Source organism: Etheostoma spectabile, chromosome 16, assembly GCF_008692095.1.
Source record: "Etheostoma spectabile isolate EspeVRDwgs_2016 chromosome 16, UIUC_Espe_1.0, whole genome shotgun sequence".
NCBI lineage: Eukaryota > Metazoa > Chordata > Actinopteri > Perciformes > Percidae > Etheostoma > Etheostoma spectabile.
Window position 1 is genome coordinate 12,950,004 of NC_045748.1, and position 13,870 is coordinate 12,963,873.

At 42.1% G+C, this 13,870-nt stretch overlaps 1 protein-coding gene across 28 annotated transcripts in view; it reads left to right on the forward strand.

The window, feature by feature from the left end:
* Positions 1-13,650, forward strand: part of fnbp1b (formin binding protein 1b) — a 61,232-nt gene extending 47,582 nt beyond the window's left edge. For 5 of the 28 annotated variants that reach the window (XM_032538948.1, XM_032538945.1, XM_032538933.1 and 2 more), the window contains exons 11-18: positions 1-188; positions 6,200-6,214; positions 6,513-6,548; positions 8,274-8,383; positions 8,482-8,614; positions 9,046-9,167; positions 9,299-9,474; positions 10,681-11,009. The exon at positions 1-188 is cut by the window's left edge and continues 1 nt beyond it. In XM_032538948.1, the coding sequence (XP_032394839.1) occupies positions 1-188; positions 6,200-6,214; positions 6,513-6,548; positions 8,274-8,383; positions 8,482-8,614; positions 9,046-9,167; positions 9,299-9,474; positions 10,681-10,859 (959 nt within the window). In that variant the 3' untranslated portion in view covers positions 10,860-11,009. Of the gene's footprint in view, positions 189-6,199; positions 6,215-6,512; positions 6,549-8,273; positions 8,384-8,481; positions 8,615-9,045; positions 9,168-9,298; positions 9,475-10,680; positions 11,010-12,807 lie in introns of those variants that run through there. The other 23 variants (XM_032538936.1, XM_032538947.1, XM_032538939.1 and 20 more) reach the window with 20 other exon arrangements.
* Positions 13,651-13,870: the final 220 nt, after the last annotated feature.

A 13,870-nucleotide genomic window follows, 5' to 3' on the forward strand; every position in this document is an offset into this window, starting at 1 on the left:
TTATGTCCCTGTTAACGTCCCCCCACCAGCCCCCACCTGCCCCCCCAGCCTCATCCCCGCCCTCACCCTCTGCTGTTCCCAACGACCCCCAGTCTCCCAAGCAGCAAAAGGAGCCCCTCTCCCACCGCCTCAACGACTTCATGAGCTCCAAACCCAAAATGCACTGCCTCCGGAGCCTGAGGCGAGGGGTAAGTGTGTATGTGTGTGTGTCCAGCGAGCTTAATGCATGTGTGTGTGTCCTACACCTGTATTTGAGCTCTGTACCTGCTACACTGTATGGGTAAAGTAACAAAAGGTAGAATCTTTGCGTATATATTTTTTTTACATCTGTTTTGATGGTCATAATGCCTACATGGCGACATCTTATAGCAGGTGACTGAACTCTGTTACCAGTAACTGAATGCATCGATATGTAGAAAATGTGACAGTGCTCCCATTGGCCCATTACAGATTTAATTTTCATCTTTTTTTCTGTGCAGATGTACCTTTAAATTTGTTACTATTTTTACAAAAACAAATGGTATAATCTGTGAATACCAGCAGTACGACAGGCCTTTTACCTTTACTAATACAGTGCTCAGCCTATTTGCTTCTCTAGCATGCTTCTGTAGCGCATAACTATGAATCCATGGTACATGTCTGACTCATTCTCCTTCTTGTCCCTCTTCATATTAACTCTGTGCTCACAATGACAATCCCTCTCACCCACTTCCCTCCCTTTGACAGAAATGAACAAGACGCCTGAGCAGTCTTGGCAGTAGCATGGAGACTGCAGTAGCTCTCTGCGCACTTCTATGCAGTCTAATGCTGGAGGCAGATTGTGTTTGTTTAGGTTTTATTTTGCACGTGATATTAGGAAAAGAGCATACAGAAGAAGGTTAAAGCTCACAATATGAATAATATGGCTGGGTCTCATTCAAAAAGTGTATGTACCTTTACCAATAGAGTAACTTTGATACTGGTTCCTAAACAATATCATTCTCTATACCAATATTATAAAATGTATTTTAACAAAAAGAATTTACAACATTACACATTGCAGCACAAATCGTTTTATCTCCTTTTTTCTTCAGCTCCTTCTACCGGAGTGTCTGTGCATAATGGGGAGTTTTACCTGCATACCTTTTCAACGTGTAACATTAGACAGCCAATCAGCAGTATTATTAGATCTGGGTAGTGAGCTTATTGGCTCACTGACGCTGATGAGATTTACTCATTTGGTATTGAATGACGACGCATTTTTTGATACTTGATACTATTGGAGCAATTCGGTCAGCGCCTAACAAATATTGGATTCAGTACCTAGCCCTAATGAACAAAGTGATGGATTGTGGGTATGGCAGCAGGCTGACTAAGTCATCCACACCACGGGGAGGGAGAAGGCCAGTAGAGTAATTTTAGAAGGTTTCCCAGAGGGTGGCCTTATCAGCACCAGCCTGGTGGGTCCCGATCTAGTGTTTGTTGCAATGGTATCGCTGGGCTGGTCAGGGGCAGGTCATAGCATGTCATCCCCTAACGCACTTCACCCTCAGTTCTCCCTGACCTCCGGAATGGGCGGTAACTCACGTGACCCCACAAATATGGGGTTTTGTTTACACTCAAATTTTGAAAGGGCAGCAGTTGTATGAATTGGTGCTAACATGACGTCTAAAGAAGGCAGATAAACAATATGGTGCAACAGTGCAGGGTGTGCAATCGTATTGTAGAGGAAACGATTGAAGGTTGTCAGAAAAAAAGGAAGTATGTATTTTTTTTTCTAGCGCCGGACAGATCTGTCAGGAAGTGCACGTTTTTGAAAGCGGAAGTGCTGAAACAGCTCTCGAGAAGAACGATAAAAAAGAGTCAGATCAGATGCATTGTTTGTCGACTATAAACTGATTAAACAGATTAGACGTTTGACCTTACTCTAACATTTCAGTAGCATAGGAAAATGGGTCTGTGAGAGGTTAGAAACTGTGTCAAGAGTAGAAAGCACATTAGAGAATTTTGAATGAATCTGCACTCCTTTCCATATCTCATGACATTTAGTTAAGTTACCCTTTCATGTCTCATGCCACTGACCTGTTTGTTTTTCATGTATATAGATGTTGCTTAATGTAGAGTATTTTTTTTACAATATAATTTCTTTCTTTTTGGCATAAATTTACCATATGTTATAGGTAATTTTAAGGCAACTGAAGGCGCATGGTTAATCTAGTAACAAGTCTTTTAGGGACACCAGCCCTAATGCCTCACTGACACACACATTTTTGATCTAATGCCTGTGACCAGCTGCTGGTAGAGTGGCAGGGCATTTCCTCAGCTCTATTAAAACAAGCCTGCATCCGTCTGGTCAACCAAGCTAACTAGCAACACTTTAGCACCAGTACTACAGTATCAATGCTCATTTTGAGAAGGAAGGCTTATTTTTAACAGGGTATCTGCAGGTCTTCAAAAGCCTTATATAATTCAGTTTCCAAGAAGGCTTTTGGATTTTATCTGAGCTGTCAGACGTGACATCGCTCATCGGCTCATAATCGGAAAATGTCCATGTTATGAAAAACATTTGGTGGGAAGTACTGGGAAAATAAATAAGAAACAGGTCTTTAGTTGCATTCAATGTAACATTAAAATAATCTGAAACTTAACTTCCTGCAAAACCCCTGTTTAAAGAGTTAACAGACAGCAAGATACAAAACCTACTTTCTATGATATTCTGTTGTTACAGCTGCAGGTAAATCAAGAACATACCATTTTATTCCTCTTGCACCTCCTGCCAAGGGAACAGAGTATCACATTAGGGATTAGAGTAGTTGTGCCAGTGGAGGTGGGGTGTTGTGTGTCCCTGCACAGTGGAGGGATGTCTACCCCCGCAGGAGAGCCTTTGTGTGGTGCATATTACCTGTCTAATCCATCCACAGTAACTGTGGAGACAGGAGAAGAAAAAAGAAAAGAAAGCGTTTGTGTTTTTGGATTCAAATGAAGACAGTGTACAGTATAAGAACTTCAAGACGTCAGGGCTGTGCAGAGATCTCATTGACAAAGCTGTGTTCTCTCCGACGTCCACCACAGCAGCAATCGCCACGCTCGCTCAATTGTCACAAAGAGCTTATGAAGAGGACTCTGGGTCGACCCACATATGCTTTCGAAGCCAGACAATATGTTGTAAGTGTGTGCGTGACGGGCATCAGTGAGTACCAGCGCTATGTGTGAATGCGTGCGTGCGTGTGGTTCAGGTGGGTGGTGCGGATATATGTGCGGATGTGTGTGTGATTAGTAGAAGCCATGTACAACACATACAGTAGCCTTATTAACAATAATTTGTTTTGTGACACATTCAATCATCACAAATATTAAGGAAAAACTTCCTCACGAAGGAGGCTGGTGTCTGTGCCTGGCTCAGTATTGATCACACAGCTCTGATGCGTGTAGAAGCGGGGCGAATGATCGGAGAAGAGGATGACTTCATTCCACATCTCATGTATCAGCTTGATGTTTCTTGTTGCTCGCTGTTGTCCTGCAGATGTTTCAGGGTTTTCCCCCCCCCCTACTGAGCATCTACTGTACAAGGGGTCAATTCACAAAGTGCTACAAGCACCTGAGGCTGTGGGGGATTATGGTCGTGAGGATGCTATTCATCACACTCAGCAATCACCCCCCCCCCCCTTGCTATTTAAATGGAACTGTCAGGTGGATGTGACACTAGACGAGGTGTTGGTCACGCTTTGGATATGGGTTTAGCCTACAGTACCCAGAATTCACCCCTCCTGGGCTTTCTATGTGCTGGTGTGCCACACTGCAGCAATGTTATCTGTTTGTAAAGACCATAATGTACCTGTATATCTATGTCTGTCTGGGTGGTTGGAAAGAGTCCAGGTAGTTCTGTGGACCAGGGCCCGTTTTTATCAAACTTAATAGAAACTCACTTAAGAGAGCTCTAAATAGACAATTTAGGAGTAAAAAAAATATTTGCTGAAAGTGGATAATTAAACACATTTATCATGCAATATGCTCCTTACAATAGGCTGTGTCTATCAGGTGATAACATGATTTATAACATTTATGCTCAGATGACGAAAAGACAATCAGGGACAAGTATTTACTCTGCATCTGCCCCATTTGTTTATTCACTGTTCACAAATCCTTTCGTTTTACTTAGTGATAATTTTCTCACAAATTCATAAAAAAAAGTCTTAAAAATTTTAAGCAACACCAAAGCACTTTTTCTCTTTGGTGCCCCTACAGGTTGTAAGCGGAATTGCCCATTATTGCTGTCTCATTCGAACTACGGATCAGCTACCTGATCTGGCAAACTTGCATAGCATAGTGCAATTATGGCCGATAGAGGGCCGCAAAGTAAATGCAGAAGTGCCGTTCAAGCTGTTACGAGTTGATGAATCACTGAAACAATTTTGTAAACATTATTTTAAGGTACGAAAGAATCTTTGGTGTTGCTTTAAATATGGATGAAATAATAGGAAATTGGCTGAAATTAAAACTGAACTGGAGAAGAATATTTAAATCAAATGCAAATAATAAGCTTAAACTACCCTATTCATCCATCCATCCATCCATCTTCGTCCGCTTATCCGCCTCGGGTCGCAGGGGGAGCAGCTCCAGCAGGGGACCCCAAACTTCCCTTTCCCAAGCCACATTAACCAGCTGGGGGATCCCGAGGCGTTCCCAGGGCAGGTTGGAGATATAATCCCTTCACCTAGTCCTGGGTCTTCCCGAGGCCTCCTCCCAGCTGGACTTCCCTGGAACACACCACATCAGAAGATGTTTGCCCACCTCTGTTTCTGCTCTGCAGTCAGCTAAGATCTACTTTAAAACTCTCTCTTAAATTTTAGAGCATCTTTAAGTTGTGAGAAAAATTATAAAAATCATATACTCATACCATTGCAAGTTTAGTTTATTTTGATCACATAGAGACACAACATCACACACAGAACATAAATGCTTTTTTAATCTTTTACTTAAAAAGTCCACAATTTTACTTTTACAGCCCCAGTAAGATTTCTTTCTTATACCCAGATTTAGAAACAGAAACAAAGCCCAAAATGGATCATAACCCAGAGTTTATGATATACTTGCACACCATCAGTGTTGTCAGTGTATAAATGTAAATTAGATATTATCTTATGTTCTGTAAGTACGGTTTCACACATAGTAAATGTGAGAATAATATAGCGTCATGGAGGCGAGACGGAAGATCACAAGGCGTCATAACGAGTACTGTAACACGTCATTCCAGATGGATGACTTTATGATTGGACCAAAGTTAGTAGAGCTCCTCAGTGCACCAGCCTTTGAGCCTCTAAAAGGATTACAAGTCATCTGCTCCAGCTCTACCAAGCCAAGGGTTGTTAAGGGTTGCTCTCTACTCTGTTTTTTGTATTCAAAACACGGCCAGAACTCACTCAGCAAGTGGTTGTAAATAAGCTGTTAAAACACATTCACAACCCTTTCCTTCGTGCTTTTTTACTCTACTTGCCGTTTAGTTCATGATTACTCGTATTTGTTTTTGTACCTTCATTCAGGGACTTTCATTTGAGTTAAACATAGAGATGGATATTTGTGGAATGTTCCTTCATAACAAGTGAGTTTCGATATTTTGGGTTTTGAAAGCAACTCTCCTGCTTGTCTGTGTACAGTATCTGCCTCCATGTCAACGTATGGATCTGCTAATGTGTTTATGCTTTTGGCGCCCTCTGCTGTCGCCTGCGTGCCATTGTGATGGCAGCAGAGAGGGATCAAGAAGTAAAGGGTCCATCCGTCCCTGTCGCAGTCACCACCCCTCTACTTCTTTCCTTACATTTATTTTCATCTGTCTTCCCTTAATATTTTCCCCCATTCTTTACTTCATGCTTGTGCAGCAGGTTGGCCTTTTTGCCAACTTATTTTTTTAATTTTTCATTAATCCATTACATTAGAAATGCTAAACTTCACCAAATTAGAAAAATAGGGTGTTGAAACTGTCGCTCAAAGATTTTTGTATACCACAACTTGCAAATGAATCCAAATCTTAAAGCCTTTAAGTGCCATACCCTCTTTTCCTTAAATGGTGAAGTTTGGCAAAGCAAAGAGTTATCATTAAATACATTACAATTTTTATTTAAAAGAAAATTAAACAAATGGCCGCAATATTTTCCTGACGTTGACTGTTGTCTCTTTCTCTCTCCTGCTCTTCGCCATTTCTCTCTCCTCTCCCCCCATGAAGCTTTCTCTGAAGCTGGTAAGCATCACCGAATAACCTCACGACCATAGCGGCATGACCATAGCTCGCATGTCACGTCCTCCCAGTAACACACTGTTAATAACGTTCTGTACGCCGTTCTGTTTTTGTTGTGCTCTCTTTTGTAATTTTTATTTTTTTGTTTTTTTGGATTTAAGTTAATAATTTTAACTTTGCTGTGACACGATTGACCCCAGACTCATGTCGTTGTCTCATTTGTGTATTGTTTTGTTTTTTTGTGTTGTGCTTGTGTTCCCGTCATGTCTCTCCCAAAATGTGTGTGGTCTCTGTGGTGCAGATCACACTCAATTCCCACGTCCGGAATCTCATTGAGGTGATCAGATTTACTCTATGTTTTACCTGTCCGTCTCTTAGTCTGTCTGGTAGTCCTTCTTCGTCTCGACAAATCGTATGTCCTTGTAACAAACACTAATCTGATCTTATATATTAATATTATATTATCTTATATATAGCTGTTCACTCATGTCCTCACACTGCATGCCATTATTTTATAGAATGCTGTTCTGTAAAGCTAACATACTGTCGGAGAACTGTGTGATTGCAGGCCTCCAGAGAATATCATCATTCATTCATAATTTTCTCAGAACAAGACACCATTTGAGGATTAAAGGAATAGGTTAACATTTTGGAAACCACATTTTTTTTCCAAAACCACTCTCATTTCTGTGCACTAGAAAGAAAGCCGGGGTAGACAGCTAGCCTGATTCTGTCCAAATTTATAAACTGTGCCTACCAGAATCTCTAAAATGCACAAGTTAACATATTATATCTTGTTAAATTGCACCATTTTATTTCAGTGTCCAAATTCTGACTTTGAAATCTATGCCCTGTATAGAGCCCAATCTAACTTGTATAATCTGTGTAATCGTGTAAATCTATTGTGATGTGTTAATAATTTCAACAATGGAATGAAAAGAGTAGCCTCCAAGGCATGCACTCTACTTTATGCTACAATGAAATTCTCATCCATGGATACTACAAACAAATTACGTAATGTCTGCCTATAGTTTTAGTTTGGTCTTAATTTTAACCTAGATAATTATAGTATTTTGATTTGTCTTGGGGTACATAGAGAATGTAAACACTAATACACTACTTCTGCACTATGAACTTATCACTCAGAATGGAGTATGTCTCTGCATGATGATTTGTTTTGTTGCATGCCTGTTTAGTGTTGCGTGCTGGTACAGGGAGAAGGGGTAAGGTTGCCATGGTAACCTAGATGCTTGTGTTTTGACCTGGCTCATGTGAAGTCTGTAGCTCCAGCAGTTATATCTTGTGGTGTCGCTGTGACCCATCTCCATGAGATTCAACCAGGCCTTGGTCTATTCAGGCGATGGAGCTTTTTCCGTCATTGATCAGACTTCACTTGAAGACAGAGTCTATGGAGCCCCAAAGAGTTAAATATAAAGTAGGGCTCCATACAGACCAGCTTGCTCTATGGTATAGCAAGCTTGAGAAGGATACAATAAATCCACAGAGAGTTCGAGAGACGGCCGAGCAGTATGACTCATCAGTTCAGTGTTACCGACTGGAAACCTTCTCGACAGGAAATATGACCCTTGTCCAGCCAAAATAAGATGTCTCACTCATACAACATTGATTACAGAACACACATTCCTGTCAGAGAACAGCCCCATTAGCCAGCTTACTCTGAAACACTATATGAGCAATAAAAGGATGTAGCTCATACTTTATTACATTTCCGATGCATCTGCAGAGAGCACTAGATTAGGCGCGGGCAGTGGCTGAATGGGTGAAAGGCCTCAACTCTATACACAGACAAACATCCCAACACTCAGTGAGTGTGTCTTATTAGAGAGCAGCCGCAGTATCTCCTTCAGGTGAATGATGTGGTTAGAAAATAACAGGGACTCCATTTGCGGGGCGTATATCCCTGAGTCATTCCCTGTTAAAACAACAACACAACCAACAATGAGTTATGAAGGTGGTTTTATTAATTGTATGTGTTATAACCGCCTTTTCCCCATTTTTGTTTCTTTTTTTCTGCCTCTCTTCTTTCCTTTTCTTCTATCAGGGCTCTGGACCAGAGGACTTCAGCCACCTGCCACCAGAACAGAGGAGGAAGAAGCTGCAGGGCAAGATAGATGACCTGAATAAGGACATTCAGAAAGAGATGGACCAGAGGTATCTTTTTTAAGGTTTTAAATTTGTCCCGATATATGTGTTTACCCCACTAATTTGCAACAAAGACTTGTACTGACTCTAGTGATTTGCTCTCCCAGGGACGCTCTAACTAAGATGAGGGATGTGTACGTGAAGAACCCTCAGATGGGAGACCCGGCCAGTGTAGACCCACGGCTATCAGAAATAGGCCAGAACATCGAGAAGCTCCAGTTTGAAGTGCAGAAATTTGAGGTTAGTTCAGTCTGAGCTCTCATTTATATGCTGTGTTAGTGTTGGCGAAGCTTTCTTGTTTGGTTTATCCGAGACAATGAATAATAAGGAGTTCAAACGCACTGGGGTTGTTCCAAAGAAGTCTGCTGCTTGTCCATATTAGGAGAAGATGTGATGCAGTTGGGGGGGGCTGGCTACATGTCTGCGCAGGGAGAGAGGGAGTCCCAGAATAATGGCCTGGTTTAACCTTGTAAATAAATTGCAAATAAAGACGAGCGCAAGGCAGTGGCGTTCCTCCTGTGAAGGTTCTTGCCAAATGTTAAGGCCCTCTGATTCACGGATGATTAAAAAAAAAAGAATTCCACGCTGCTTGAAATACATTTTCAAGTCATCACGCAGGAAGAACAGGTCAGCTGCAACCAACACGTACATAATGATTGCGTGTGTTTTAGGGCTGGTTAGCAGAGGTGGAGGAAAGGATGCCATCCAAGAGTGATACGCACCGGAGAAGTGGACTCTATGAGACCCAGAACAACACCACAGTGAGCAACAACTGTGCACAGGACAGAGAGAGGTATGGTATACTCTGACAAACAGTCTTTCAGTTACACGCAACATCCCAGACCCCAGAGTTGTTGCACACCTCATTTTTTCGGAGGGAAACTATGTATGTTTTCACAGTATATTTACTGTGTGTGTGTGTTGGCCCTTGAGCAGCCCGGATGGCAGCTACACAGAGGAGCAGAATTCAGAGACTCAGGTCAAAGCCAACATCAACCCCATCCTCCCCACCTCCTCCACCCCAGAGTTCGACGACGAGTTTGACGATGAGGAGACCCTGCCCACCATAGGGACCTGCAAAGCCTTGTATCCATTTGAAGGTAAGAAGCCCTTTACTACTGAAGACAAACATTTCAAAGTATGTGTGCCCTTTATTAATTTGGATGCAGGCTGGTGGAATTTGAATTACTCTGAACGAGAAGTAGTACGGTGTGACCTTTCTGAGGGAGTGTGTGGAGGAGGAGAGTGGATTTCACCCTGTTTTCAAAATCCAATTTGGCAAATTCTCAAAGGGTGTTGACTACATTGCTGTGTGCAAATCAGAAGTGGTAGAGAGCCTATTAATAATTAATTATTCATTATACATGTATACTTTATTAATCCCACAAGGGAAATTACAAGGTTTTCACACATTAGACACAGGCCTGAATCCCTCACACATGCTTAGTACCTACGTATACGCGCACTAATGGGGAAATGTCGGACTGAGGGGGCTGCAGCTGTCAATGGACAGGCACACGGAGTAGTTGGGGGTTTAGTGCCTTGCTCAAGTGCACCTTGGCAGTGCCCAGAAGTGAACTGGCACCTCTCCAGCTACCAGTACACCAGCATACTTTGGTCTGTTTGGGGACTTGAACCAGTGACCCTTTAGTTCCCACCCCCTTACAGACTGAACAACTGCCACCAACCAATATATAATGACCCTATTTTGAAGAACTTTAGCTGTGAACCCCCCAACCTATGACCCGTGATTTTTTTTTCCATCTTCTGTTCATTTGACAGAATTTTAGAGACCTGAAAAGGTGAAAGTATCTTACTTATTTTAAGGATATTTAGAGGCCTTAAGAGGTACAACCATCAAGTATTTTATGTACTTGAAACGTTTTGGAGGCCTTAAATGGTGAATAAATGAAATAGTTGACTTATTGTAAGGATTTTTTAAGCTGAAGAGGGGGAAAAAGCAGCATTAGGGAAAAGCGTGAAAAAAGAAACTATTTTCTGTAACATATTTCTTTTCTTTGTACTTAATTATCTGGTGACACTTACGATTTATATTGGGAGCCCTTTGGGGGGTCCTGACCTTCAGACAGGGAAGTCCTGGTACAATATATTCATTTCATATTTGGTGGGATTAGCCCCCTTTTTTCCTCTTTGTTTTCAGGAAATCTGATTTACTCATGAAGCTCTAATCTACATTAAGTTATTTTTAGGTAGTTCCTCCAAGTGTACAGGGTGGACTTTTCTTATTCACTTTATCCTTCGTGCTCTTATCTTGTCTTTTCTGTTATGTTTCCCTCCTCCTGCAGGTCATAATGAGGGCACCATCGCCGTGGCAGAGGGCGAGCTGTTGTACGTGATAGAAGAGGACAAAGGAGACGGCTGGACACGAGTGCGCAGGAACGAGGACGAAGAGGGATACGTCCCCTCATCCTACGTTGAGGTCTTTTTGGAAACAAATGCCAAAGGTGCTATGACATACATTTAACTCAGCAAGTGTATTGTTGTTACTGTGAGTCAGTCATTTTCTATTCACTGCTGTATGAGTGAGGCAAGTTATGGGACCTACCAGATGTTACTGGTAGCTCAGATAAGGAATACTCCCCACCCAACGCGCACAACACACACACCACACACACACACACACACACCCACACACAAACACCACACACCACACACACACCCCACACACACACCAACAACATAAAACAGGACTCTCTCCAGAGGGAAGAACCAATCAGATTTGTCCATTGTGCCTCATGACAGTTGGGACAGTTGTTGCTGATAGTGTGAGTGTGTCACTGTAGGCTGTTTTTTGAGCTCCGAACAAAACATTTGGTAGTGTTTAGATAATGACACTGAATGTGAGCTGAGCCAGGAGGATGATGTGTAAGACTTGTGTAAAGAAGAAGCTTTTAGTTCCTTACCTCTCATTCACTGCAGTGCCACCTAGTGGACATACAAAATAAATCATGTCCTCTGCCCCCAGTCAAAGCTGAGCATGATGGGAGGAATCACCCACTAACAATGATCACATGTACATTTCAAACACATAGTATAGTGTGTGTGTGTGTGTATATATACACATACACACACACAAATACATATAGTGTTTTTGTTAAGATTTCTGATGACAGTATACCGTTCAAATGAACTTGCTTTGAATCAGAAGTCTGAGCCACAACCTTGGTCCAATATTTCAATCATTATGGTAATAAATCACGGTTGAGTGAATATATGCACCATCTGATGTGGCAATGAACATCAAGTACAAGCTGTTGTGTTTTGTTCACTTGTTGTTTCCTGAAAGGAAAGCATGCTCGATGTGCAATCATGCAGATGTAATTTCAGTCTGCTTGTAAAGTATGAATACATATTAAAAGATATTTTTGTAGGCTAAACCAAAAAAAAGTAGAATAAAAATTGCGCCCACCCCCCAAACCTCAAATGTTGCATGCTGTAGAGTAGTCATAAAGCTGTTAGAACATGACAAAGTTGTCAAAGTAAGGGGTAATTTTATAAATGTATTGAACAAATTAGTAGCTTACCTTAGAATGTTCTTTTCCTTTTTTTTTAATCCACCTTTTTCATTTGATAGTGTTTGGTCTGTGCTTTTCTGGTCCTTTTTTTCCCCCCAGGCCAGTGGTTAAGAAATAAAGGACTGAAAATTAGCAGTACTGAGCTATATGGTGAGACTGGGCTAAGAAATGGAGCCGGTCATGACTTTAAAGCTTTGTGGTTTCCTGCATGGGTCGCAGAGCAGCACCTACTTCAATGGTGCATTTACTGTACGGTAAAAAAGCATGGTGTGTATGGCCTTTGTGTCATTTCACCTCACTGCTACAATCCCAAGACATTCTGTGCTACTTTCCAAGACTTGGCATCGACTCAGAAATCATCTGTTTTGCAAAGCATTACCCAACCCAATCATTAATTTACCTTTTACACGTATTAATCAGCTTTGATGGCTGGTTACTGGCACACAGCATGGGGTTCTTATGTGCAGGTTGTCATTTCACATCAGAGACCTTTTAATGTCTCCTGTAATTTTTATTGAAGAGCATCTGAAATGTGTTGCATGCTCCAGCATTTGTGAGAATTTTTCTCTTCATCGTGACCTAATTTCAGCATGTTTTGACAAAGTAAAGTGGTTGCATTCTAACATGCATTCAAGCCTAGTGTGGACTAAGCTGAAACCGAAAGGTGCTTAGTTAAACAGACACATATTTGGATTTATGGAGGTATTTCACACAAACAGTATGTGCAGATATCATTCATGCCGGACACCACAGTGTCGTCTGTCACTTTAAAGTTTTTTCTTCCCCTCCACATCTGAATATTTGGGTTACTGTCGATTTTCCTTTAAAGCTATCTAACTTTTCTTTTTGTCATTTTTTTTTTGTTTGTTCGTATTTTTCTTTTTTTTTTAATTGCAGATTCCTAAAAGTGTGAGGCTGGCTGAGGAATGGCAGGGCAAGCAGCCTTGGAGAAACCACCATGTTCCTCACACGCTCACAGAGTCAGAGAGAGAAAGTGAGAGATGACCCGAATCTAAAAAAGAGAAAGACGGCCGATTAGAACGCATCTCAATTTCCCAAAAAACATTAAAAAAAGTATATCAGCAGCGTTGCGCATCTTTGGCAGAACTCTGCGATGTGAAGCAACGCTAAGAGAAATCCATCAAAATGTTTAGCACTCATAACCTTTTCCATTCTTAACACTCATACAGCAGTACCAACCACAGTATACAATTTGCTTTTTTGTTGTTTTCAGCAAAGCTTCGCTGCTTAATGTAACTAACTCAGCTTGCACCACGCGCGGTCATGAACGTGGCTGTTGGCTTCCTCACTCTGAACGCCACTCAACCCCCCCCCTTCCCTCCTGGCCACCACCCCCAGCCACACTGCCATGGCCCTTTTTCCTTACCTTAGCCCCCATTGCACACACACATAAGCGGCGGAGGGTTTGGTCAGAGACAGGACAGAGACCAGCAGAAGCCTTATGCGGACAAAAAGACCAGCTGTCAAACACCTTCATCTGGGGTTGTGTATGTGTGTGTGTGTGTGTGTGTGTGTGTGTGTGTGTGTGAGCCCTCCTCACTCACTCCTTGACTCAGAAGAGGGTCACCCTGAAGCTTATCTACCTACATGTATCACCCCACCCACTAAAATCAGCTCCACATTTACAGATCTCAGCAGAAGTGAAGGTCCTGATCATCTTATCTGTATGTTATGTGCTTCTGGTTTATGTTGTGTGGTTTGTTTGAGCTGAATAAAAATGTAATGTCCCATTTTCTCCACACCACGATCACCCCCGCACATCCAGGACCAGCTGGGGAGGGAAAGAGATGGCTGCTGGGCCATTCGCCATCTTTCTCATCCTACAATTCTTGTCTTGTCACTGGTGTCTGTTCCTTTCTCTGACCACACCCTCCCTCGCCTCCACGGCCCTTTCCTCCTGAAGCGGCTCAGGCTATCCCTTGGCTGCTTTGTGCCCCCC